Raw genomic sequence first — 13,399 nt, 5'->3', positions numbered from 1 at the left:
TTAGAGCGATGACTGACAGCTTCCTGAGGCGCTTTCCTTTTTTAAATTGAGTCATGACTTCAGTCCACAACCTCTAATGTGTTGTTCAGTGAAACACTAGTCAGGCAAGTAGCTGCAGAACAAAGATGAATGTTGGTTGTAAAAGAGGACTACCAGTTTGATTCGTTTTAAAGCTAAAGTAGATTCAACAAAAGGAAATAATGGCTGAACACAGGTCAGTTAGAGAGATTTATAATAATGTAAGTCTAACATTTTTTCTGGCTTTGTTGTGTAATTCACGAGGAGTTCAGTCTGGTTACGTATGATTAGAAGATACCTTCTTTTTTATTACATTTATTCACTTTCTTGATGAGAGTTAAATGAGAAGTTCAATACAACTCTGGATCTTCTCTCAACAAGAAATCAAGAAATCAGCATTCCCAAAATGTTGAACTATTCCTTTAAGAAGAAGCGCTAGCTTCACCACTTTGACACCTCGGCAACGGTTTTGTATTATTTCTTTGCCTGTATGTTAGCAGGTTGAAGGACACACCTTAAGGAACGACATTGATCTTGGAATAATCATCACTGGTTGAAAGGCTCTTTGTTTTTGCGAGGACTAAAATCAGCTCAGTGAATCTACATTTTGCAAACCTGCCAAAGTCTGGAGAGAGATTTAGTCGAGGGGAGGAACAGGCAAGATGACCAGCTGGGGATGTTTACCGTGTCTGTACCTGATATTCATCTCTCTCTCCTGAGAGTTCATGTTGTAGCATCTGCATTAGGACTTTGGTGAGAGAGCATTGCTTGGAAAGGAACCAGACATTAGTCACATGGAAGAAGAAGAAGTGTGTCCATCTGTAGCACAAGTCATGAAAACCTCTGAGGGGGAATTTAGAATTTAAAAAATCTGATTTTATGATTTGCATTCAAAGATTTATTTGTCAAAAAACACAATCGCACATTGTGCAGTAGAGTGCTAAGCTCCAATTTTCATAATAAAACAATACAAAGACATTATTTAAATAAGGAAAGTTATGAAAAACACAAAAGAAAACAGAGAACCAAATTTGCATTACAAATACATTGTAAGCACTCAAGAGCTCGAAGGTCATTTTCATGTTTCATCTGGGTTGGGTCCGCCAGTGATGCGCAGGTTGACCCAAACTTTAAAAACCCAGAATCAATCACCTATTTTAAGCCTGAAACTGATCATTACCTCCTGTATGAGGGTGAGGTTTAACTAATTCCCCAGCACAGAGATTTCCCAGCACCTACACCACAGCCCATGCCAGAGACCATGTGAGATGTTTGGCTTTTCTAGTTTCTAAGCCAGAACTATGCACGGACATTCATAGCAGGAACCTAACTTTCAAGCCTCTGCCTATCACATTTCTCTCATCAAAGGAGGTCTCTGTGTCAGGGCAGGTGTGGCTGCAAACCTGTGGTTGAAAAGGAAGACAGCGTGGAGGAGAAGGAGGGGGAGAAGGAGGCCAACCCTCACATGAGCTGCCCTTAAAACAATAATCCACCATTCTTTCCAAGTGATAATATCCTCATCACTCCCGTGTCAGCACCATGTGGTCAGAAATAATAGTCAGAGACAGACGGGTGCACCTGAATTCAATATGAACAGCAAAACAATCAAAATGTACCTTTTTAAAATCTATGGAAACACATTTTCTCACACTACGATGGGTGTGTTCGCTCGCTCTGACAGCTGCTATTATCTAACTATTTGCTTAATACACTCCACTTTAATTTTCTGTTCTGGCACCTACGTTGGTCTGGAAAAACAGAGGGAATTCCTCCCCCCTACTTCTTTTTCTTTTTTTTTTTCCTAGAGGTGGAGGTCCTATTAATGTTACCAATGCTGTCTGGCCCAGCTGAATATATTTACTTAGTGTTAGGAGAGTGGTGGCCACAAAAGCTGGAATGTGCCTGAGTGTGACTTGAAAGCGGCTGTTACATTTTAATTTTTAACCCATAAAATAAATACAGAGCGGCCCTGCGAATTTATGAATGGCTGCATTCATTCCAAAACACGCCCACCAATCAGCGAGCTGTCCTCGCGGTGAAGCCACGCCCGTTTGGAATGTCGGGGCTGCTGGCTGCTCGCTGAATGGATGGAAGCATGGAGAAGGGCGGAGTCTCTTTGAGGCTCACCAGCGGGTATAAGTGAGCTTTTAGACACTCATCCCGGGAGAAAAACAAGGACTACGGTCCATAAAAGACTGAAACTCAGTGTGAACCTACTTAAGACTCGCAGCAGTCCTTCGGATTGTAGCTTGAAGATATATTTTTTTAAATCTATATTTGTATTTTTCCGAAACGCGTCATAGGCTAATCATGGCATTTCTGATCTACCTGACTGTACTGACAACAGCACTCGTCACACAGGTAAGACGCACGTGCAGCTGTGAGTGATCTTACAGGAAGTGTTTTTAATGTGTGATCTGCTGTGGATAGTCCTATAAATGTGATGCAACTTTGATCTCCAGAGTGTGAACAGCACAAACATCCCCTGGTGTAAACAAACGTGTCGTTAGAAAAGCTTTATTAACGCGTGTTTCATCTTCAACATCATACTAACTGTGATTACTTTATGTCTGTCAGCCTGAACAGTGGCTGCAATGCAACGTTTTGCAGAAAGGAGTTTAGGTGGGGTTATCACTCTTATTACTGCTTAACAATACAGTTCCTCTGATGTTCCTCGTCCTGGTGATCAGCATGCCTACTCATGTCTCCCTTTTTTTTTTTTTTAAAGCTCAGTGACATGTTGATTCCCACAAAACTGGAACAAGTTGGCTCTAGTGCTGAGTGATGACTCAAACCACGAGTCAGCAGGGGACCTGGGTACAAACCCTAAGCTGTCTAGACACCCGAGGCTGACTGGACAGCAGTGACTTGACTTACTGTAAAGGCGTAGTGCAGTGCTTTGTCTGTGGAAGAATTTACATAATCGATCACAAACCGTGGGAAGCCCATGATCCAGAAAATAAATGAAGCAGCTCCTCCTCACACTTTGATGTTGGAAGAAATTCTCCAATTAAGTAGTTAGTAGTGTGTAGCACTGTGCACTCTCTAAATTTGTCAAGAAAAGCTCTGTCCTGAAGTTCCATTGTAGATCTCTGATGTTGTTTGAACAATGCGATGGAGTTCCTTTTTGTGATCTCTCTTTCCCCCCCCCCCCCCCCCCCCCCAGTTGACTGCCAGCTGCCCGACAGTGTGCGACTGCCCCACCGAGCCCCTGGTCTGCCCTCCGGGAGTCAGCGCCGTGCCGGACGGATGTGGGTGCTGCAAGGTGTGTGCTGCACAGCTTAACCAGGACTGCAGCCCCGTGAGGCCTTGCGACCACCACAAAGGGCTGGAGTGTAATTACGGCAACGATGTGACCGTGGCCTGGGGCATCTGTCGAGGTGAGGGAATGTACAAAAGATGTCAAGGAACTGAATTAAATGACCCCTCTCCTTTCCATAAAGCCAAAGCCATCACAACCCAGTGAAAAAGCAACATGAAACCTTGCACTTCCGGGAACAAGACAGGGGGGGTATTTTAATGAGTTGTAGAGGTTTTTATGGCAGCGACGGGGGGTTTCAAAGATAAAAATACACTCTCCATCTGCTGCCCCACAAACTATGTATAGCTGGTTCTTTCACACTTTGGAAACAAGGAGTCTGACACTTCCTGTGTCCTTATTCCCACTGGCCTTTGGATCTCAGTGGTCCTCTGTTGCCATGTGAAATCATTGTGTGTGTTCATTCGGTCAAGCCAGGGGAAACTTTTCTCATCAGCTGTTGAAATATGAGCACATGGTGAATTCTTCTTAACATACTCCGGAAGTCATTGGGGCCTTTCAGACTTTAAAGGATGTCCTGTAGAAACTGAGATGCATCTCTGGGATACCCAACCCATGGAGGAGTTCCCTGTTGCCCTTTGCTTTTTGCAACAAAAAAAAAACGGTTTGTGTGTATGTGGTCATTCTGCAATTTGCGAGTCATTAAAGGTTTTAGTACAAATGAGTAAGTCAAATGTGTCTTTCCAGCTAAATCGGAGGGACGAACATGCGAGTACAACGGCAGGATCTACCAGAACGGCGAGAGCTTCCGTGCCGGCTGCAAACACCAGTGTACCTGCATCGATGGCGCCGTCGGCTGCGCTCCCCTCTGCGCCAACAAGCTGCCCCCGGCCTCTCCAGCCTGCCCCTACCCCCGGCTGGTCAGGATCCCCGGGCAGTGCTGCTTCCACGTGGACTGCCACAAGGGCACGTGGCGGCTCCCACCTAAGCATCAGGTTTGCTTTTTCATGTAATATGGCATGGGACTCTCTTTTGGTTGAATGACTGACACACATGGCACAAATTAGGAACCTTGTATATGCATTTTCTTTTAGCAATATCAAATGCTGTGACTCATTTCTATAAATATATATATATATATATATATATTCTTTTTTTCTAATGCATCAATCATCACAAGTGTGGAGCTTGAACTACAGACTATTTGGAATTTAAGCAATAAACAAAAGATTCATGCAGGTAGAGAGGAGTAAAGTGTCTCTCCTTCGATTGCCCTCGATAATCCCTTGGTGGCCATGGTGATAACGCTGTAAAAAAACAACACATAAACGATATATGGACTCCCCAGCGCTGTCTCATCTTATCTTATCTCTCGCCACAGGCGCCTCCACCACAACAGCACCTGCCCAGACGTCAGCACCAGCCTGAAAATGAGCTGGCCAACGAGCTCGCAGAGGTCAAGTCCAGCGGCTGGGAGAGTGAACATGGCTTCAAACACCTGCCTGGTGAGAGAAATGGAGACTGAGAGGTGTTAAGTGTTTATCGTCACTGCGTCACTCACATTTTTGTCCCGTTAGTTTAAAGTTTCATTCAAAGTTTCAAATTGGGTGCTGAAATATCACAGAAATTGCAATTTAACAGAACAGTATTGATATTCTTAAAATAATGATGCTAACATTCAGTGGTTCCCAAACCTTTTGGCTCGTGTTAAAACAATCTTTTGTCCACCCCTTTGTCACAGACTGCATGTCTAACTGAAGAGTAATTCAATGATTCAACCGTTCACAAGAAGAGTCTGCGTCCATGCTAGCTCTCTGTGGTGCTTTGATGCTCAAGGCCAATAGAGCGCTGCAGGGAAGACGTGTTTTTGTAGGCCAACCCTGAAAGTTAGCGTCACACTGGTTCCCTCGACAAAACGAGGTGATTTTCTGAACCGTGCATGTAATGTCAGAAGTGAAAAAGATACCGTTAGGCTATAAACAAACTACACGACGGTTGCATGAGCACGAGGATACACAACAAGGCCGCGAAGGTGGACTAGTCAGCCTGAGGACGTTCTGTACTAGCAACTGCCTTTTTTTAAGACGCATAATGAGTGGGATATTTACGGACGTATTTCATACCGTAGAACAAAACGTTCTCTTAAACAGAGTGCTTATTTCAGGCATCTAACCAAAGCCCCATTCAAAACCTCACCGGAAGTGCAAAATTGCTGCACTCTATGACATAAACCAAAGGGTTGGACAACAATAATAACAATAACAATAATAATGTAAAATTAAAGGGATCACTAAGTGACCCGTAACCAAGCAGGATTCATCCTCTGGGCATCATGAATGTTAATACCAAAGTTCATATCACATCCATTCAATACTACACTACATCAGTGTAGTGGACCAACAGAGCAACATTGCCATCCATAGAGCCACGATGCTAAGGTGGCTAAAAAGAGCAAAATCTGAAAGAGTAAATAATGTTTTGTGTGGCAGAAAATGTGTTTTTTTGCTGCTTAACCCTCGGATCCCTCCGATTCATCTTGGTTCCACACCCCCCCCCAGGTTGAGAACCACTGGCCTAATTGATGATTTTTCTTCGTGTCTGCTCAGTGTGGAACCATCTGAAGGAGATGAGGTGTCCGGTCCAGACCACGGACTGGTCCCAGTGCTCCAGCAGCTGTGGGATGGGCGTTTCCTCTCGCATCACCAACAAGAACCCCCAGTGCAAGCTGGAGAGAGAGACGAGGATCTGCACCGTGCGGCTGTGCCGCGGCCTAACGGCCCCCGCCAAGGTGAGGCGGGCTGAACTTGACTTGAACCGAAGCGGAGACAGACGGAGAGCATAGGTCGAGCACTCACTCATTGCTGCCAAGATAACATCTTATCACGACAACTTATCTCTCGCACAGGGAAACCTAAACGCCTTGTGATAACACGCATCCATGAGGAATTATTTCTCCTCTTATCTATCCATGTCAGACTACGCAGGGGGAAAAAAAATAATACCCGCTCATTATCGCTCTGCTGCCTGGTTTCCCTCTTCTGAAGAGCAGAGGCTGAAAATGTCCAAACTGTGCCGCATGAAGAAGTTTGACCTTCTGGTGCTAAATAAATCTCCTCTTAGTGCTCAGGCCATGTTTATCCCGAGTTTAAGATAGGAGATTATTTTAGCGGTACTTTTGGGGAAGCTCTGCATCCAGTGGGAACCGGGCAGTGCTGATTTACTCAGCGGTGTTTTGGTGGCAAGCAGGCGCCTTTTTAAATATAGTCCCCCACCCCCGGCATTCCTGCCAAGCAACTGTCCATAGCCAGGCCCCGTCTGTGTACTCGGAGTCCAGGGACGTGGTGTGTCTATATTAATCCTCCATGTTGGACACGCACTAGGAGCTCTTTTCTCGGCTCTACTGAGCTCCGGTGCCAAGAGCGATCATAGGTGTCAGTATGTTTAGCGGAAAAGGCCACTCAAATGTTAAATAACAGGTTTAATCTTAAAATGAATCGCTTAAATCTAAAAATAATCCCTCTCGCAATCCCTGTTTTGGCATAACAAATTGAAGTCTGGCCCTACTTAATGTGAAACTAATGAGTTTGAGTGCAAAGCTGCTTAAATCTGCTATTATGTAAAAGGACAGGGCAGATAAAAGTCAAAGCTTATCAGATTTGTTCATGAAAATCTTCATATGACTTGTTTTGGTGACTTTTGCTACTGAAGCCAGTAAGGAACAACACTTATTATCATTCAGACTATGACACGCTTTGCTTTTATCATCCAACCACAGAAAGGGAAGAAGTGCTCCCCGACCCAGAAAGCCGCAGAGCCCGTCCGCCTGTCCTACGGAGACTGCGCGAGCGTCCGCCTCTACCGGCCCAACTACTGCGGGGTGTGTGCGGACGGACGGTGCTGCTCGCCACGCCGCACGCGCACCGCTCCCGTGACCTTCGTCTGCCCGGACGGCGAGCACTTCCAGCGGTCGGCCATGTTCATCCAGTCGTGTAAATGCAGCGACGACTGCGGCCACCTCAACGAAGTGGCCCTCCCCCCACAGCAGTGGATGTACGGAGACACGCACCAGTTCACAGACTAGTAGGCTACTTAGGACTTTTTTGTAATTTCAATGTGATGAGGTCAACTTTCTTGATGAATGAAGACACTTTAAGACCAGGGGCCATTTTTCTCATCTGGCTCCCGATGAGTGAAGAGCACAGGACGCCTCAGTTTTATTGTCAATCATAAAGGCGACCTCTTAATTGTGATATTATTGTGACCAGAGTGGATTGTACACTATCCCGCTCCTGTTCAAACAGACATGGGCCCTAAGTTAGAGCCATGAGGCGCCCCTGGACTTCCTCCACTATTGGACTGAATGCTGGTTCAGGTGTGTTGGATTCTTTTATTTTATTTGAGACTCTCAGATCAGCCTGAGGAGAAACACTACAAGAGCAACAAAGCACTTTGTTCAGCACTGAAACTTAAGAACGATTTCTATAACGGCAGTGCACAATCACTTCACCTGCAACAATAGCCTCACACACACACACACACGCACACACACACACTGTGATGGTGGATGACTCCATATCCCGCAATGCACCGTGACTACTCAGCGACAAGCAAAATCATATTTTGCAGCTTTATGTGGAAAGAAAATGTGGACTCTTATTAAAATGCTGACACGCTGCCATTGATATGAACACAGCAATGGACGACACTGTTCCGCTGTTACTCAAACTGTTATTGAGCAACACGATCATAAACTGACCGAAGCGTTCAGCGAGGACTGGACCAATGCCAATTGATTTGTTGTTTGTGCATTAAATGCAGCTCAGAGGAATGTCGTACACTAACCTGTACTAGAGAATTTATTTTGGATCACAGTATTTTCTGTAAATATATTTTCTTTATTTTGATCCAAGTTTGTATTGTCATAATTATACACTTCTGTGGATTAAGACGCTGCATCGTAGTTGTCCCATGTTTTTGTTTGTCCATCCATGTTTCGTGCATGTTTCAGTACTTTAGCTCAACTTATCAACAGTAAAACAGTGTTTGTCTTAAAACTATGACTCTGGCACCCTCTGCTTGTGAGAAAAGTGAACTACAACAGTTTATTTTAGAGAATACTGCATGTGTAATAATGTAATAATGTAACGTCTTAAATCACGTCAATGTTCAAAAAAAGATCAACACTATTTAATAAGGTATAAAAAGTTTAATTTTGCAACCAAAACAATATATCAATGTTTAAACAAGGAAAACAATACAAGAACCCTGCAAAGACATGATAAAAATAAAAGAAATTAAAAGGTTGTTTTTTTTAATCTTTATGAACGTGCCAACACATAAGGTAGGAGGGGGGGGGGGGGCTTTAAAATAAATGTTGAGGGGGTTTCTTTCCTCCACCAAAATACAGCAACACCAAGGGTCACGCACGATCTTCACTGGAAAGTTGCTTCAGACTCATCTGGACTGTTCAACTGCAAAGAGAAAAGGGAAGGTTTTCTGATGTTCGTTTTTTTTAAATATGTGATGCACCATCATACACAGTTTTAACCTCCAGCGGTGTGGTTAGTTACGGACTTGACAAGTGCAAGAACCGCTTGTGAGCAACACCAGAACTTACTGTAGGAGGAGATATCGATCTCCTCTGGTAGCTCTGCTACGTTGACCTCAAAGCGGTCTTGAACGTCGTTCAGGGTCTTGGCGTCGGCCTCATCGGACACGAAGGTGACGGCCAGGCCTTTGGTGCCAAACCTGCCAGCACGGGCCACCTGAGGAACAGAGAAAGAAGATCTGGCTCAAAACGGGCTCTGCTGTGTGCGATTTGTGATTGTAAAATACACAGAAGATGATAATATAGCTGGACTGACTCTGTGGAGGTATGTGTCAGAATCCTCTGGCATGTCGTAGTTGAAGACGATGTTGACACGCTCGATGTCCATGCCTCGGCCAAACAGGTTGGTCGCAACCAGGATACGCCGCTGGAAGTCTTTGAACTGCTGGTACCGGGATAACCTGGGGGGTGTGAGCAACAACAGGAATAAATAAGATAATATTCCAAAGTGAGACTAAGCACATAAACATGGTTGTAAATTTCTCACCGGTTACTCAATACTTGCCGAAAAACAAATTACAGTGATGTGATGTTTTCAAATTCAAGACTTTGAAATCAAGAAAGCCACTGTAGAATTAAAAAGGCACTTACCGCTCCTCCTGCGCCATGCCCCTGTGGATGGCGATGGCGGGGAAATTCTGCTCCACCAGCAGCTGGGACAGAGCCACACAGCGATGCACCGACTTAACAAAGATCACCACCTAAGAAGGAACCAAAAGAAAAGTCTTGCATATTTTTGCTGGTAATGGCAAAGACATCAATGAGATGACCGAATGGCTGAAATCAACATAAATATCTCCCTCTAGAGGACAAGAGACACGTAATTTCAAAATTATGAGTAGGACAGGGGGAAATTAAGCCCTATGACAACGATAACTGCCGGCTATACCTGGTTGAACTCGAGGACATCGAGCAGGTCGAAAAGCTTCCGGTTCTTCTCGCTGTCCTTCAGCTTGCAGTAATACTGCTGTAAGCCGTGGAGTGTCAGCTTGGTCTCGTCATCCACGAACACTTCCATGGGCTACACAGCAAGAGAGCGGAGGCAAACGTTAGTCACACACACAGGTCTAGGATGTTATGCAGTTTTCTGAACGTGCAACAAGTTCCAGCAAATGAACTGCGCATGGTGGCTCACTGAGCCTGTTCTCCTAGACTGCAGCAGAGCCAGGAGGACAGACTGTCCTGACCGAGCAAAATCTGCCAAGGAGGATCACTCTGCCCCTCAGATATGGCCACTTATGACACCGACAGCCACAAGTGGGCAAAGCAAAGAGGGGTGTGGCAACAAACACTGAACTACCCGAACCATCTCATTCGTTGATTTCACATAACGGGAATAACAGAAAACTGGTAAATAACTACAAACAATTGAATCTATTAATCATTTAACCGTTAGTGTCTGTTAAAACATCAGCGAATACGTATCTACGCCCATTTTAACCGTTAACTCTCCAGCGAGACTTCATCGTCATTTCAGACTGAGCAGCTTTGCTGGAGTTTACTGGCACCTCAGTCGTGGCAAAGAGGGAAAGGCAATTGTTGTTCTTTTACTTTCCAGGGATCGAACCGACAACCTACTGGTCACGTGCATAACTTCTCTAACTCCACAGTAATTGATGCATCAGTTTTCATCGACAAAGATTGCTTAATACAGGATTAAAATGGCATTGGAAAAGACAATCTCGGGCTTGCAGCACTGTTTATCGGTTTGCTGAAAAACTAAATAAACTGGAAATTTATTTGAAACATTAGTAAATCTCGAGGATAACTCACATCCTGCATGAACTTGCGACAGACAGGGCGGATGTCTTTGCTTAGCGTTGCACTGAACATCATAACCTGTTTCTCGTGGGGTGTCTCCCTGAAGATCTCCTGGACGTCGTGCCTCATGTCTGTCGGAAAGAGAAAGAAATAACACAAATTAATTGCATTTTGAGCCTTCTTTGTAAAACAAATAGGTTTTAACCATGGAAATACCAGAAATGTTCAAGTTTATTTTTAAATAAACCGAATTACTTCATTCCCTATTAGATCAGAGTGAACGGATATCCCCCACAACCCATTTTAACATCAAATGCACACAGACAGCTAGTGAGAAAGACTAAAAAGATGTGAGCATATGAGATATTAGATGACATTACAGTACTATACGCAAAATATTAATTTACAGAACAATACCCGAGTCAACTGGTAGCCGCCACTGTCTTACACACCGACCACAGGCCTCCACCAAAGCTACGCATTTCTTTAACACCCACCATAATACACCTCTTACTCACCCAGCTGCTCCAGCATCCTATCGCACTCGTCGAGCACAAAGTGTTTGATGGTCTTCACTTTGAGGGTCTTGTTGCGGATGAGGGCCAGGGTGCGTCCCGGAGTTCCTACGACAATGTGAGGGCAGTTCTTCTTCAGGACTTCCTCATCCTTCTTGATGGCCAGGCCGCCGAAGAACACAGACACCTTGACGGTGGGCATGTACTTGGAGAAGCGCTCGTACTCTTTGCTGATCTGGAAGGCCAACTCTCGTGTGTGGCACATTACGAGGACAGACACCTGGCATACGGGGAAATGAGGATATTAGTTGTATTAACTGTTTCGTCCTTATGTAGTGCATGTTGTGCTTTTGTATTGCCATCTAGACAACAACAAACATCTGATTGCAAACAAAATGTAATCGAGAGGCCGCATGGTATACAAAACACCTAGTACAAAACTATAAGAGAGGCATTATGACTTGAGCATATAAGGCAAGCAAAAACCAATGATGAGCATCTCACCTGACCATCCACAGGCTCTATCTGTTGCAAGGTGGCCAGTACAAACACTGCCGTCTTTCCCATACCAGACTTGGCCTGACACAGGATGTCCATGCCCAGGATAGCTTGTGGAATACACTCATGTTGGACTGAAAATGAAACAAATGGCAATTAAATAATTGATATATTTTCAAAAACATCTGGAGATTAATTGATAATTTCAGGACGATATCAAAAAGGGGGAGTTTATGACGAGGTGCGGGTCTCATTGTATTATACAGCTGTAGCTTTAAATAAGGATTATTTACATATAGGTTTTTTTTAACATTAAACGACCAAAAACTGCTGTTCACCTTCTGAGGGATGCTCAAAACCACAGTCGACAATGGCCCGCAGCAGCTCTGGTTTGAGGAGAAAGTCTCTGAAGCCCGAGCTGTGGATGGAAACGTAGGAGCCCTTCACTTCCTTCTTGTTTGCTGGGGTCCCACTCTCAGGGACTCCCTGGGGCTCCTCGTCCTCCTCGTAGTCCAAAAGTTCATTATCAACGTCGGTTTCGGCCATCTGTAGGAACAACGTGTAAATCAGTTAATCTGTGTCGCAGCTTTTCCAAAACAAAAGGACTGTGGTAAAGTCCTCCTTAATATGAAAGCTTATTTAAAAAAAAAAAAAAAAAAAAAACGGTTGGTCCGTAATAATTAAAATAATAATTATTATAAATGTATTAGTAATAAATATGATCATAAATATCTAGAAATGCTTCATTCATTTCATTTCACGTCCGCAATTGTGTGGTAGCCTGCTAAAAGTAAGTTATTCGCGGAATTTCCGGTGTTAAATAGATTTAACACAGAAAGATGTTAATACTAGCTCGATGCTAAAATGGACTGAAACCTAATATGCTATCTCGTAATTTAGTAAAGTTAGCAGGAGGGTCGTTTGGCTAACGTTAGCAGGGCACATCAAACTGAAAGAATCAATTATTTGGAAAAAAAATAAGTTAAAATGTAAACGTTGTGTCCCGTTAGCCATTACAATTACACCGACTGAAAACAATGGCCGACCGATACGATACTGCGCTCCTCGTCCTTCTTGTTCATTCAAACCAGTTAGCTAGCAAGCTAGCAGCTAACAATTGAACGTGAGTCACGAATTACTATCAATCACCATTAAAGCAACGTTGCGCTCTACCATGTCTTATTATCTAACATAGTATTATCAATAAGATGTTCACGCTATTGTATAGTGGACGAATGGTCAGAAAAACAAGTATAGATAGCTAAAGCTAATTGACAAACTCAAAACAAAGCTAACGTTAATGTGGCTAGCGTGTTAGCTACCAAAGCAAATCTCTAAATCCTAACTTTAGCCACTGCTACGAAGTATTCAAAACATTCCTCAGTCAATAACAACTAAATAAATACACATACTATCAAGTTTCACGTGAAAAGTACGAAAAAACTGCAACGTTACCTTGCTGTGATATGTCTTATGTCCTGACGATGTCAAAGTGCGTGATACTACTGAGCTAGCAAGTCTTCACAGCACGGTGAGCACACATGTATGGTGCGTTCATGTACACCTCGAAAAACCCCTGCGCTCTTGACCCGGTCCGAACCACTGCCTATAAAAAGGAACGTGAGATGTTTTGCCTGATAACAACTACAGGCTAACAACGAAATGAATTGCGCAACGAAATTATCAGGATGCTGTTGTTTTTATCTTATATAACATCTGATGCAGGTCAAAGCCCTGAGA

At 43.9% G+C, this 13,399-nt stretch overlaps 2 protein-coding genes across 2 annotated transcripts; one reads left to right on the top strand and one right to left on the bottom strand.

The window, feature by feature from the left end:
• Positions 1 to 2,195: 2,195 nt before the first annotated feature.
• Positions 2,196 to 8,230, top strand: LOC306695817 (CCN family member 1-like). Its single transcript, XM_079159190.1, has 6 exons — positions 2,196 to 2,379; positions 3,185 to 3,398; positions 4,025 to 4,272; positions 4,659 to 4,782; positions 5,884 to 6,065; positions 7,053 to 8,230. Exons 1-6 carry the CDS (start codon positions 2,329 to 2,331, stop codon positions 7,356 to 7,358), a joined length of 1,125 nt encoding a protein of 374 aa, XP_079015316.1. The 5' UTR covers positions 2,196 to 2,328; the 3' UTR covers positions 7,359 to 8,230.
• A 136-nt stretch (positions 8,231 to 8,366) lies between these two features.
• Positions 8,367 to 13,196, bottom strand: LOC306695816 (ATP-dependent RNA helicase DDX39A). The gene is made up of 10 exons (XM_079159189.1): positions 13,115 to 13,196; positions 11,998 to 12,205; positions 11,666 to 11,793; positions 11,165 to 11,441; positions 10,659 to 10,777; positions 9,775 to 9,906; positions 9,477 to 9,586; positions 9,142 to 9,286; positions 8,895 to 9,042; positions 8,367 to 8,748 (listed from the first exon to the last, which is right to left on the bottom strand). The coding sequence occupies exons 2-10, from the start codon at positions 12,203 to 12,205 to the stop codon at positions 8,732 to 8,734; spliced, it is 1,284 nt and encodes a 427-aa protein (XP_079015315.1). The 5' UTR covers positions 13,115 to 13,196; the 3' UTR covers positions 8,367 to 8,731.
• Between the last annotated feature and the right edge of the window lie 203 nt (positions 13,197 to 13,399).

The sequence above is a fragment of the Pholis gunnellus genome (genome assembly GCF_910591455.1).
Source record: "Pholis gunnellus genome assembly, chromosome: 5".
Taxonomy (NCBI): domain Eukaryota; kingdom Metazoa; phylum Chordata; class Actinopteri; order Perciformes; family Pholidae; genus Pholis; species Pholis gunnellus.
The sequence above is the reverse complement of the archived record's forward strand: the minus strand, read 5'-3'. Positions and strand labels throughout refer to the sequence as shown.